The sequence below is a fragment of the Argopecten irradians genome, chromosome 6, assembly GCF_041381155.1.
Source record: "Argopecten irradians isolate NY chromosome 6, Ai_NY, whole genome shotgun sequence".
Lineage (NCBI taxonomy): Eukaryota > Metazoa > Mollusca > Bivalvia > Pectinida > Pectinidae > Argopecten > Argopecten irradians.
In genome coordinates, this window is record NC_091139.1 from 1,730,779 (window position 1) to 1,745,705 (window position 14,927).

At 37.4% G+C, this 14,927-nt stretch overlaps 1 protein-coding gene across 3 annotated transcripts in view; it reads left to right on the forward strand.

Annotated features, from left to right (window-relative positions):
* Window positions 1–14,927, forward strand: part of LOC138324692 (cAMP-dependent protein kinase catalytic subunit alpha) — a 152,213-nt gene that overhangs the window by 76,814 nt on the left and 60,472 nt on the right. Inside the window, exon 1 of one of the 3 annotated variants that reach the window (XM_069269738.1) lies at window positions 7,220–7,642. The exons of the other annotated variants lie outside the window; for them this stretch is intronic. Coding sequence (XP_069125839.1) covers window positions 7,627–7,642 — 16 coding nt within the window. The 5' untranslated portion in view covers window positions 7,220–7,626. Of the gene's footprint in view, window positions 1–7,219; window positions 7,643–14,927 lie in introns of those variants that run through there. 3 annotated transcript variants of the gene reach the window in all.

Consider the following 14,927-nt stretch of genomic DNA (forward strand, 5'->3'; position numbering starts at 1 on the left):
GTAACCCTTGGACACTCCAGGGCAGGTCACAGGCCTCTACTTCTGGTTTTGGAAAAATATTTTAGACTACCCCTACTATATGAACATAGAAGAGGTAGTTTATAAAATCTCCCAAAACGAGCCGCAGACGCAGGCGGACAGGTCAACTGTTTATCTAATCTCGAGTTTCAGTGTTCATCTTGTGACGGAGGGTTTGCTCACAACCAATGCTTTTGCACAATTTCTTCAAATACCAAAAATGTAGATATTGTCATGATCTTTGCTTGGTAAACTATTTGTAAATCTAAACTAATTCTTTTATTCAAGTGTATACTAAAGTTCATCTTGTGACGGAGGGTTTTTCTCACAACCAATGCTTTTGCACACTTTCTTGTCACATGTATTTTTAATTTAGAATTCCTCTTTTGGATTTAGATTCTATTTCTCGATAGAAACACTTTACGCTAGAACGAATATACGGACTCGTCTTACTTAACCTTCTAAAGACGACACCATTTTCTGTCTAAAGTCTTTTGAGCTACAATATTGCAGCTAACTTAACGCTAATTCAATGAAGATGATTTAGTAGAAAGTATTCACTATTACACAACGCCGGTGAATGACATTTGTTCATTTCAGCCGAGATTTGTCTCTACCTTTAAAAAAAGTTACACGAAGTTTGTTTACGAAAACATCCTTACATCTTAGGAATTAAATAGGTTAAATTAAAAAAAACCGAATCTCGCTGATAGAATTGCATGTAACATTGTGATTATTTACTTAAGTAAACTTGTTATTTGACCGAATTGGATTGAGGTACACAGATCTTATATGCCTTTTAAAGATGAGATACCTAACACAGCTGGAGCCTAACCAAGCCTGAAGTCCTACTTACAATCTCTTAACAGGTTTAAATGTACAAGTGATATTTGATAGGGAATGACGTTTTTCTCTCGTAAGTTCTTTATTTCAATTCTGAATAAAGATGCGGCATGTTTTGTAAGTATTGTGTGACATAGCCTGTTTTGGATAAAAGGTCATTATTGATAAAAAGAAAATTTAAATGTAACTAGTGTAACGGCGTCAAAGGTATGTTGATAAATATTTGTATATTTTAACTATAATTCTCCTCTGGTAATGAAATCTCAATTTACATTCTGCGATCAACCGTTTTCACACGATAGATGAAAAAATCTATTTTGACGCTATTCTGTTTATTACACATCTTACAATCTCCATCTCAGCGATGATCCACCGCCGACCGTCCGTCGTCCGTCCGTCAACAATTCCTTTACATCGCTGCTAGTCATAGAGTTCTGCATGGATTGCAACCAAATTTGGCCACAAACATCCTTGGGGGAAGGGGAACAGAACTTGTATAAATTTTGGCTCTGACTCCCCAGGGGCAGGAGGGGCGGGGCCCAATAGGGGAAATAGAGGTAAATCCTATAAATCGCTACTTGTCCTAGAGTTCTGCATGGATTGTAACCAAATTTGGCCACAAACATCCTTGGGGGAAGGGGAACAGAACTTGTATAAATTTTGGCTCTGACCCCCCGGGGGCAGGAGGGGCGGGGCCCAATAGGGGAAATAGAGGTAAATCCTATAAATCGTTACTTGTCCTAGAGTTCTGCACGGATTATAACCAAATTTGGCCACAAACATCCTTAGGGGAAGGGGAACAGAAGTTATATAAATTTTGGCTCTGACTCCCCGGGGGCAGGAGGGGCGGTGCCCAATAGGGGAAATAGAGATAAATACTATAAATCGCTACTTGTCCTAGAGTTCTGCACGGATTGTAACCAAATTTGGTCACAAACATCCTTAGGAGAAGGGGAACAGAACTTGTATAAATTTTGGGTCTGACCCTCTGGGGGCAGAAGGGGCGGGGCTCAATAGGGGAAAAAGAGGTAAATCCTATAAATCGCTAATTTTCCTAGTGTTCTGCATGGATTGTGACCAAATTTGGCCAGAAACAACCTTAGGGGAAGGGGAACAGAACTTGAATAAATTTTGGCTCTGATCCCCCCTGGGGCAGGAGGGGCGAGGCCAAAAGGGGAAATAGACTAGAGGTAAATCCTATAAATCGCTTCATATCCTAAAGTTCTGCATGGATTATAACCAAATTTGGCCACAAACATCCTTAGGAGAAGGGGAACAGTACTTGTATAAATTATGGGTATGACCCTCTGGGGGCCGAAGACGCGGGGCTCAATAGGGGAAAAAGAGGTAAATCCTATAAATCGCTAATTTTCCTAGTGTTCTGCATGGATTGTGATCAAATTTGGCCACAAACATCCTTGGGGGAAGAGGAACAGAACCTGTATAAATTTTGGCTCTGACCCCCTGGGGCTGGAGGGGCAGGGCCCAATAGTGGAATTAGAGGTCAATATTCAAATTCCTTCAGAAAAGAAACAATGAACCTGTATTCAGAACATTAGTTGGCATTATAAACCAGGTGAGCGATACAGGCCCTCTGGGCCTCTTGTTTTCAAATATTTTTCAAACTATTTTATATACATATCTAATGTGGTATTTTTTCGGTTTTTGTTTTTATCTGAAACCCAGTATGATTTAGAGAGAGAAAGTCACAGTGAGTAAGTTGAATTAGTAATGATCACAGAATTAAAAATGTTGGTGAGGAAGTATGTATGATTGCGTGTAATTGTTATATATTTATTTACTGTATTGATGAAATGACACTTTGGAAAAATAAAAGAATTACAAAAAAAAAACATCATTTGAACAATATTTAGGGTTTTATCGTGTATATGTATGTCTAATTAACTCAAAAAATAAAATAAGAGCACTTGTTCTGCCTTTGGTGCACGCGCAATCAGTACTTCATTCCATAAAGGACAAAGTATCACGGCCTTTTTTTCGGGATGCAATTTATTACTTTTAATATTTTTACATTGAAGTAAACTGGGAAGCTCAAACTTTTCAGTGGTGGTAATGGTGTAAAGTAAGTAACTTTGGTAACTGATGAATAATACCAATTCGTCAGCTTCCGTTTTTGATAGAGAAAAAAATACCATTAATTAGAGGCGGAGCAACTTTGACAAAAGGTAATACAACATTAATATTTCCACAATACTATTAGTCATCAATCAAAAATGGTATTTATTTGTTTAGGTCTATGCCTAGAGATCATTGCCTTCAATCTTTGATAACCTACAAGAGAGATATCGCGATAACTTTTGAAATAAGCTCGTTGTAGATTTTGAATTAAGTCAATTAATTAATTCAGTTGTCAACTTTTGAAATAAGCACGCTAGAGGTGAACCCGTTTTATATTCCAAGAAGTATTTTGATTTTTGAAATAAACCGGTTATAATTTTAGTTTTACCTTTTAGTATTATTTGATATTCCCTGATGCTAAACGCCATTTAACCGATATTCTACTAATTATAAACTTCTAATGTTAGTCTACAAGGTTCATTTGCACGAAAACCTATATGACATTTTGATATTGTTTGACCGTGACCCTATATGACATGTTGACATTTTTTGACAGTGACCATTTATGACATGTTGACATTGTTTGACAGTGACGCAATATGACTTGTTGATGATATTTAATAGTGACCCAATATCACATATTGACGTTATTTGACAGTGACCCTATATGACATGTTGATTTTGTTTGACAGTAACCCTATATGACATATTGTTGTTCTATAGTGACCCTATGTCACATGTTGACGTTGTTTGACAGTGACTCAATATGACATATTGACGTTGTTTGACATTGACCCTATAAATTGTTCGCGCTGTTTGACTTTATATGACATGTTGACTCTGTTTGACAGTGGCTCTATATGGCAAGTTGACATTTTTGACAGTGACCCAATATGACATATTGACGTTATTTGACAGTTGCCCTATATGACATATTGACGTTGTTTGACAGTGATCCTATATGACATATTGACGTTGTTTGACAGTGATCCTATATGACATTTTGACGTTGTTTGATAGCGTTCCTATATGACATATTGACGTTGTTTGACAGTGATCCTATATGACATATTGACGTTGTTCGACAGTGATCCTATATGACATTTTGACGTTGTTTGACATTGATCCTATATAACATATTGACGTTGTTTGACAGTGCCCATATATGACATTTTGACGTTGTTTGACAGTGATCCTATATGACATGTTGACGTTGTTTGACAGTTTCCCGATATGACATATTGACGTTGTTTGACAGTGATCCGATATGACATGATATGACATGTTGACGTTGTTTAGATATGACATATTGACGTTGTTTGACAGTGATCCGATATGACATGTTGACGTTGTTTGACAGAGCCCTGTATGATAAGTTGACGTTGTATGACTGTGACCCAATATGACATGTTGACGTTGTTTGACAGTGACCCAATATGACATGTTGACGTTGTTTGACAGTGATCCTATATGACATGTTGACGATGTTTGACAGTGACCCTATATGACATATTGACGTTGTTTGACAGTGACCCGATATGACATATTGACGTAGTTTGACAGTGATCCTATATGACATATTGACGTTGTTTGACAGTGTCCCGATATGACATGTTGACGTTGTTTAACAGTGATCCTATATGACATTTTGACGTTGTTTGACAGTGATCCTATATGACATGTTGACGTTGTTTGACAGTTGCCTTATATGACTTATTGACGTTGTTTGACAGTGACCCGATATGCCATATTGATGTTGTTTGACAGTTGCCGTATATGACATGTTGACGTTGTTTGAAAGTGATCCTATATGACATATTGACGTTGTTTGACAGTGATCCTATATGACATATTGATGTTGTTTGACAGTTGCCGTATATGACATGTTGACGTTGTTTGAAAGTGATCCTATATGACATGTTGACGTTGTTTGACAGTTATCCTATATGACATATTGACGTTGTTTGACAGTGACCCGATATGACATATTGACGTTGTTTGACAGCGATCATATATGACATTTTGACGTTGTTTGACATTGATCCTTTATGACATTTTGACGTTGTTTGACAGTGATCCTATATGACATATTGACGTTGTTTGACAGTGACCCGATATGACATATTGACGTTGTTTGACAGTGGTCCTATATGACATGTTGACGTTGTTTGACAGTGATCCTATATGACATATTGACGTTGTTTGACAGTGACCCAATATGACATGTTGACTTTGTTTGACAATGATCCTATATGACATGTTGACGATGTTTGACAGTTGCCCTATATGACATATTGACGTTGTTTGATAGTGACCCGATATGACATTGACGTTGTTTGACAGTTGCCCTATATAACATATTGACGTTGTTTGACAGTTACCCGATATGACATATTGACGTTGTTTGACAGTGATCCTATATGACATGTTGACGTTGTTTGACAATTGCCCTATATGACATTTTGACGTTGTTTGACATTGATCCTATATAACATATTGACGTTGTTTGACAGTTGCCCTATATGACATATTGACGTTGTTTGACAGTGATCCTATATGACATGTTGACGTTGTTTGACAGTGACCCGATATGACATTTTGACGTTGTTTGACAGTGATCCTATATGACATTTTGACGTTGTTTGACAGTTTCCCGATATGACATATTGACGTTGTTTGACTGTGACCCGATATGACATTTTGACGTTGTTTGACATTGATCCTATATAACATATTGACGTTGTTTGACAGTTGACGTATATGACATATTGACGTTGTTTGACATTGATCCTATATGACATGTTGACGTTGTTTGACATTGATCCTATATGACATTTTGACGTTGTTTGACATTGATCCTATATGACATATTGACGTTGTTTGACAGTGATCCGATATGACATATTGACGTTGTTTGACAGTGATCCGATATGACATATTGACGTTGTTTGACAGTGATCCTATATGACATTTTGACGTTGTTTGACAGTGACCCTATATGACATATTGACGTTGTTTGACAGTGATCCTATATGACATATTGACGTTGTTTGACAGTGATCCTATATGACATTTTGACGTTGTTTGACAGTTATCCTATATGACATTTTGACGTTGTTTGACAGTGATCCTATATGACATTTTGACGTTGTTTGACAGTTATCCTATATGACATATTGACGTTGTTTGACAGTGATTCTATATGACATTTTGACGTTGTTTGACAATTGCCCTATATGACATATTGACGTTGTTTGACAGTGATCCGATATGACATATTGACGTTGTTTGACAGTGATCCGATATGACATATTGACGTTGTTTGACAGTGATCCTATATGACATTTTGACGTTGTTTGACAGTGACCCTATATGACATATTGACGTTGTTTGACAGTGATCCTATATGACATATTGACGTTGTTTGACAGTGATCCTATATGACATTTTGACGTTGTTTGACAGTTTGACATTTGACGTTTTTGACAGTGATCCTATATGACATTTTGACGTTGTTTGACAGTTATCCTATATGACATTTTGACGTTGTTTGACAGTGATCCTATATGACATTTTGACGTTGTTTGACATTGATCCTATATAACATTTTGACGTTGTTTGACAGTGATCCTATATGACATTTTGACGTTGTTTAACAGTGACCCTATGAATTGTTCGCGTTGTTTGACAGTGACCCTATGAATCGTTCGTGTTGTTTTACGGTGGCCATATGAGTTGTTCGCGTTGTTTGACAGTAACCCTATGAATTGTTCGCGTTGTTTAACAGTGACCCTATGAATTGTTCGCCTTGTGTGACAGTGGCCCTATGAATTGTTCGCCTTGCTTGACAGTGGCCCTATGAATTGTTCGCGTTGTTTGACAGTGGTCCTATACGACATATTTACTTTGTTTGACAGTTTCCCTTTTACGAACTATTGTTTGTAACATGTTTGTGCTGTGTATTGTGTATAGTGTTATCTGAGTTTGAGCTCCCTATCTTATATCTCCTAACAGTTATCAGTATAGGTTAAAGCATACACAGGCATGTCCACATTCTGGTCAAAACTTCAAATATCAAACTCTTATCGTCCAGCTAATAAACTATACCCGGTCAGTGTTTTCAACAGGTAGCGGCCTACAATCTTAATCTTGGCTTACATATTTATTCCTCTCACGGCAGTTTTGAAACAAATCTTTGCTTTCTTCTGGTGGTTTAAATTCGTACGGCGAAGTGTAAACACAGTTAGAAGGCGATGTGTGTATATATAGACTGGGGATAAGAGGAAGAGTATAGGAGGGAAGCTAGCGGTACACTATACAGATATATATAATACACATAGTTCTACCGCCTTCCTAACTCATTTACTCACAGAGCTTTTCAAATCAAGCGGGCGTATACAAGGTGCAAAAAACTTCCAAGTAATATTCTCCCTGGACCTTTCGTTTTGGTGCACTTGCAATCTTGAGTGGAAGAACAATTTCTCGCTCAAACTGGTTTATTTATGACATATATATTGGAGAGTCATAAGTCATATATATGTAACAGTGTGTTAGGGGCCGGTACGTTGGATCCGGATTGGTTTGTAACTTCTGACCAGCGGAGTACTTGTTCGTGGACATATAAATATATACCTTTCTTGCAATTGCTGTGCGTTTCGGAAATATTGGTGCTTTTGAGGCAGGATCATGGCGGAAGAGTTTTGTAAGTAATCAAAACAGTCTATCAAACGACCTGATTAAACGATGAAAACAGTGCGTGTGCAGCACGCACGGGTGGTCCCCCTCAGCCTCTTGTAGGAACTCGAGTAGTTTTCACCACAGTAAATATTCTTTCACACGCTGCTTTCACTTCATGACTTTAAATGCCCGAGTTAATTTGATTATTGAAGCAATATCTGCATACTGTGATTCGTCAAACTATTTATTCGTCAAAGTATTTGTTCTATTCACTTTAATAAGCATATAAGTCTTCTATTTAGGCCATATATAAGCTATACCATACATAAATGTAGCTGCATGCAAACATCTCCTACATACCCTTCTGTGCTAAAGTATATAAGAACAGTAACATTATCCAAAACTATTTTTCGGTATCTACGATGTAGTGATGCGTCTCTAATCTGCGACAAGTCCGATTATAATTTGTCTCGGTTGGATATTGTTAACATCTAAGAAGTTGAAGAGAAACATTTCTTTTGAAATGTCGTTAATCTCCTATATCAGTACCCTGACCTGCTATATAGGCACTCCATCGGGAGTATTCAGTTGCTCAATGATAGTATTGTCACTGGCAGGTGTAATTACAGACCACGGAATGACAGCAGGTGATTTGGTGGTGAATGTGGTTAGTTTTGTTGTGCATATACATGTATGTAGATATTATAATAATGAGTGGTATCGTATAGCAAATTTACACCGCATGGTAGGTTTGTATAGACAGCTATCAAACACTTGTGACGTATAGTGATGGATCTAAATATTCTTACTAGCCTTCAAAATGTGCCACTATAAAAACCACAATAGCAACAACAGAAGAAGCAACCGTGAAAATAGAAGTAAAGAGACATGGGTTAAAGTGGTATAGTCAACACGTGTAACAATTTCACGATAATATAAGTTAATGCCGAATAACAAACAACAGCAGAAACATCAACAACTGGTAAAATACAACATCAGATATAACAAAAACATCAGCAACAACAGTAACAACAGACGCAGTCATTGATGATAGCAACGCCACCAACAATAGTACGTCTTACTTATGTATCAGCAATTGTATTCACTACAACAACACCAACAACACCAACAACGCCAACAACAATAGTACGTAGTTACTTATGTATCAGCAAAATATGTGTATTCACTACAACAACACCAACAACACCAACAACGCCACCAACAATAGTACGTAGTTACTTATGTATCAGCAAAATATGTGTATTCACTACAACAACACCAACAACACCAACAACGCCAACAACAATAGTACGTAGTTACTTATGTATCAGCAATTGTATTCACTACAACAACACCAACAACACCAACAACGCCAACAACAATAGTACGTAGTTACTTATGTATCAGCAATTGTATTCACTACAACAACACCAACAACACCAACAACGCCAACAACAATAGTACGTAGTTACTTATGTATCAGCAAAATATTTGTATTTACTACAACAACACCAACAACACCAACAACGCCAACAAACAATAGTACGTCTTACTTATATATCAGCAAAATATGTGTATTTACTACAACAACACCAACAACACCAACAACGCCAACAAACAATAGTACGTCTTACTTATGTATCAGCAAAATATGTGTATTCACTACAACAACACCAACATCACCAACATCACGAACATCACTAACAACAATAATATATAGCGATAATTGACATTGCAACTAAACCAGCAACAGTAGCAGATATACTTATGTTCAACAACATCACCGTCTATAGCAACAATGGCAGCCATAAACAACATTGCATTAGCAAGCAGCAACACCAACGGCGACATCAGCATTGTCAACGATTACAACATCAGTTACAACAGAAGTAACTACAGAAATATCATCATCAATTGTAACACTTAATTTCAACACAAAGGCAACTATAGAAATAGTACATACAAGAGAGATTGGAGCCTAAATTGTACATATCTATAGTACGCCAACTTGATATAAAACTTGCAATTTTACATTACAATTGTGTTTACTTTTTGGACAATAGACCCGCGTTATTTTCTTATAAGAGTGACCTTTTTGTATTTTTCCACATTAGATTATATATTTAAATACCCTTTACTATAGAGACCGACACACAAGTTATATTTCCTGATTAGCTGTTCTAGGTGTCCCGTAAGATTGATCACCAATATACATGACCCTCCACGACATATATATTTACCTACGTCGCCCACTCAAAAGTGACCCAATGCCGTGCTGCACGCAACAAAAACTACATGTTTATTCACTGACGAAATCACTGGAAGCTAACGATTAATTTTCAGATCGTATGGATAACCACATTCTTAATGGCATGACTATTTACATGGATTATACTGATTGCTGATAACGATAACTCTGCGTCTTGTTGACGAACATTAATTGCACTTCCGGTTGCTTGTCGACCCCCTCTCAAAGTCAAATACCTAAACTTCCGGTTAACCTCGTGGTGCTTTGCCAAACAGCACAACATACCTTAATTTCCCGCCAATAATTACACTCATTGACATGAGTACTTCGGTGCGAACCAGGATTGTTAGTTTTACTATTATAAAGACGAGACTGTATATTCCTAAGGCAAGCTTTACTCCTGCATACGGCCTTGTATAAAGATGGACCCTCAGATTACGAATACAAGGGTGATAATAAACGTCTGTTGATTATTGTAAATTGTGTAGGCTTTAGCTCGCTATTGTAGGCCTTAGACTTGCAAACAGTCATTTCCACATAATTACATGTAAACATGTCTGTTGTACGGCGCCTCTCTCCTAATACATTGTCGGTATATGTAAATCATTACTACGCAAACAGAGAAATGATGGAGACCATATGCTTTATATAACACTATCATGTCTTTCATCGTTATTTTGTCTATAGGCGCTCGAACTCAATGGTCCTCAGCCTCTACACTTGAACAACTGATTTATAAAATAAGAAGCTCATTCTTGTCTTAAGGGTTAACTTTTAATGACCAAGGTGTGAGCTTTCTGTCAATTGTTTATTTTCCGTAACGATATTCCTATAGACTTAATCAAACGTGTTTCCAAGATTTAAACACAATCATTTCAACTCCGTGCTATATATTATAAACATCACAGGTTTTACGAACGGAACTTCCATTTGGTTCCGGTCTATAGGAATGTCTTCGTATAACCTGCATCCTGGGTTAAAGTTACGGATAGTTACCACAGAGATGAGAACGAATGATCATAATTTTTCCATTCAGCTGAAATTATAAAGTGATGTGTATTTTTGTCTAGTTTCCTTAGTCCTTTCGCTTATTTTCTGTCACAATTGTATATGGCATCTACTTAGAGCGTATTGTCTATCAATGAATTTATTACAAAGTTTATTCGCGTCTCAAGCTTGTTTTCGTAAAGTATATAATACATCAACTTTAAGGTGTATGAATTACTTCCATCAACTTTAAGGTGTATGAATTACTTCCTTTATCCTGTTATTTTAGTCTATAGGCAAACGTATGTAACTTATTAAAATATGATGTTTACTAAATTAAATGGATCTGTTCACTTCAACCCTCGCCTATCAGCGGATTTGTAGTTCGCCGGTAACTTAACACATATAGGATAGCCTTACTGGGTTATCACGATGTATTCAACATATATATTACATACTTTCGTTTAACTTTTTGTGATAAGATATTGCTAATCATTTTAAAAGCCAACGACCGACTTTGAGTTCCGTTATAAAATCGGCTGACGATAAGGGTTTAGATGTAGACAAAAAAATACATCCCAGAATATCATTTCTAAAAATATCACGCCTTATTTTCGTTAACTGCCCATGAGGCTATAAAAGTGGTATATGTATTGATATATCCTGCTATATTGGTAGCTGGCAGCACATGAAAAGGCCACAAAGTAACCCATGTACATGGTGCACACAAAGCCAATATGTTTTTGGCCCGTAATAGATCACTTACGGATCCATCCACGACTGTATTGGAAAGGCTGTCACCGAAAAAGGTACTTAGAACGTGTTAAAGTATCTGGCTTATGTACCTGTCTGTGCAATATTGACCTTCTCAGGTGTAATCAGCAATAAACGATTGGTTATTACTTTTGTCGGTGAGAAAACTATCCCTACAAAGATTTATTAGTATCATTATTATGTATAAGAACAGGGGCAATACACATTCCTGTGTATTGCCCTGATCAGGAACCCCACCCGATTCTCCGGTGTGAAAAGCAGCCATGTTACATCAGTTGAATGTCAGACCGTATTTAACACAATGTACAAGCCAAACTGACCCGCCCCTCACGTTGTCAGTGAGGGTTTTTTGTTATTATGTCGACCTTCTTCAGTGTTTCTAATTTCTTCAAACAGATTTGTACCCCGATAACATTTCATTAACATACATTTTGTATGTCGCCTTTCCATCCGTATAATACGAGGTCCTTAATTGTTTAAAACGTCCGCGTCGTTATAAAGTTTATCACACAAAGGGAATTAAGTCATTCCTGGGATGTGGTTTCGTATGTACATCAAACATGATTTTGTGTATAGGGATTTTCTTGCACAACTCGACTGTATATATATACTGACGGTATTAAGTCGGGCTGACCTGGTCACTACTGTATATGCTAAGGATATGGACCCGAAGCTGTGCCAGTGTAATTATAACTTTTATACTGTACTTATTACACATATACCAGCCGGTATAGGACTTTACAAACTTGGAACTAGTATTACGTAATATAAGTATTAAACCAATAAAAGAAAATCTAGGTTTGTAGTTGAATTGAAAGGAATTAATTGTGGAATGATTTGAATAGTTTAAATATATGATAACTACATAAGTTAGTACCCTGTCACAAGAAACTATAATTATTGGGCCTCTCGGTAAGGTATGTCATCTAAAATGAAGTCCAGAGACCACAAACGAGTTGATGTCCAGAGACCACTGACGAGTTGATGTCCAGAGACCACTGACGAGCTGATGTCCAGAGACCACTGACGAGCTGATGTCCAGAGACCACTAACGAGTTGATGTCCAGAGACCACTGACGAGTTGATGTCCAGAGACCACTGACGAGTTGATGTCCAGAGACCACAAACGAGTTGATGTCCAGAGACCACTGACGAGTTGATGTCCAGAGACCACTGACGAGCTGATGTCCAGTGACCACTGACGAGCTGATGTCCAGAGACCACTGACGAGTTGATGTCCAGAGACCACTGACGAGTTGATGTCCAGAGACCACAAACGAGTTGATGTCCAGAGACCACTGACGAGTTGATGTCCAGAGACCACTGACGAGCTGATGTCCAGTGACCACTAACGAGTTGATGTCCAGAGACCACTGACGAGTTGATGTCCAGAGACCACTGACGAGTTGATGTCCAGAGACCACTGACGAGCTGATGTCCAGAGACCACTGACGAGTTGATGTCCAGAGACCACTGACGAGTTGATGTCCAGAGACCACTGACGAGTTGATGTCCAGATACCACTGACGAGCTGATGTCCAGAGACCACTGACGAGTTGATGTCCAGAGATCACTGACGAGTTGATAGTCAGAATCCTTTTATTTGTTAGTATTTAGAATATCCAGTATCATACGTATACTGTAGCCATACTCTAGAGGAAGTTTCAACCATCGTCAACTTTTCCGCTTACCAGATGCCCCCCCCCTCCAACCTTCCTCTATCATTGTATGTGATGTGCATTAGTAACACTCTTTAGTATTGTCAATAATTTTGTGAGTATTACAAATGAGCAGGTAATAACATGGTTTGCCCCTGATTATTATGTCATATCACACAGTAGAGAAATTACTTAGATCCAATTATTATTTGTTTCTTAAAAAATCCTTACGATTTTTTTTGCCGCTAATAACTATATCATATTTTTGTATAAAACTTTAACACGAACTTTATATACTTTTCAGTTTTATTGAAAGCATCATGGCTACAAACTCTTGAGGAAAATTCGTTACAAATTATTGGGGTCATAGAGGGCACCCTTGAAGCACTCCCTTGAAGTAGGTTTAAACGAATCACCTGCACTGATAAAGTACATTCACAGTGCTAATATCTTAATGCTTTAAATAGCTTAAGTTATTTTAGTTCTCCAGTTGTGTACACATAATAGTCCACAGCAATCGGAAAGTTATTCGGCAATCGAAAAAGCGCTCGGACCTTTCCGTCATAGTGTATTTTAACCAGTAAGAGTTAACTCCCCTTGGGTGATGTCTGAACATTTACATATGACTTAAGAGTAATTTCAATACATTACTATAAAACCCGACATAATCTTAGAATGAATTGGTTGTATCTGTGTACAATATTTAGTACATTATCCGATCATCAGTACATTATCCGATCACCAGAAAACACGACTTTTAGGAGGTATCAGTTACTGTTTGACAAATCCATCACAGTTTCGTGTGCAATATATATGGAATACATGTGCATATTGCTGCAGAGTATGTATGATAAGAACTAAAATAGCTTTAAATGAAACTATTGTCTGTGTATAAGTCTGTCGAATGCTCTCATGAGCAGTATAAGTTCTTTAAGGTACACATCCTCGGCTCTTGATAATTTCGCACTAATTATAAGCAGGTAGCTGTTCATCACCACAGGGACCTAGCACGAATTTCTAACCAAAAGCGTTTATATAAAAGTATGTATTATAATACAGTTAAAAAAATCGATTATACTAATACATATACATAAAATACCGTTTTAAATACTGTTGGTTAAAATCCGTACCAGTTCCCTGTGTCCATCACCATGGCTAAATTGAAATTATATTGCCTTGTAAACGGACCTGAATCTTGTTTACTTCTAAATGTCAGAGAGGACACATGCCTTACGACGTAATACACATCTACTCAATAGAAAACAACAAATGAAGACGTCACTGTTTACGTATACGACAGTGTCAAGAAATCGACTAGAGTCACTGCGGAGGCGGAGCTTATCTTACAATTACATCTAGATTTTGTATAAGTCCTGCTATCGGAAAACAATTTGATTTGTGTGTTTTCGCTATCTCTAATTCCACTATAAGACTGTATACTCTCGTCTGAAGACCGATTGATGTTGTCATGAGGTTGGCAGTAACACAGAATGTATTTCTCTCGCTCTTTAGACGTGTACAAACGATAACTGTATTCAATAACAGATGTTTTGACTGCCGGTCACAAAGACCCGGATACGTGAAGACATTTTATATATTGATATATGCACTTGTTTGACCGACAATACTGATATACTTTTGTA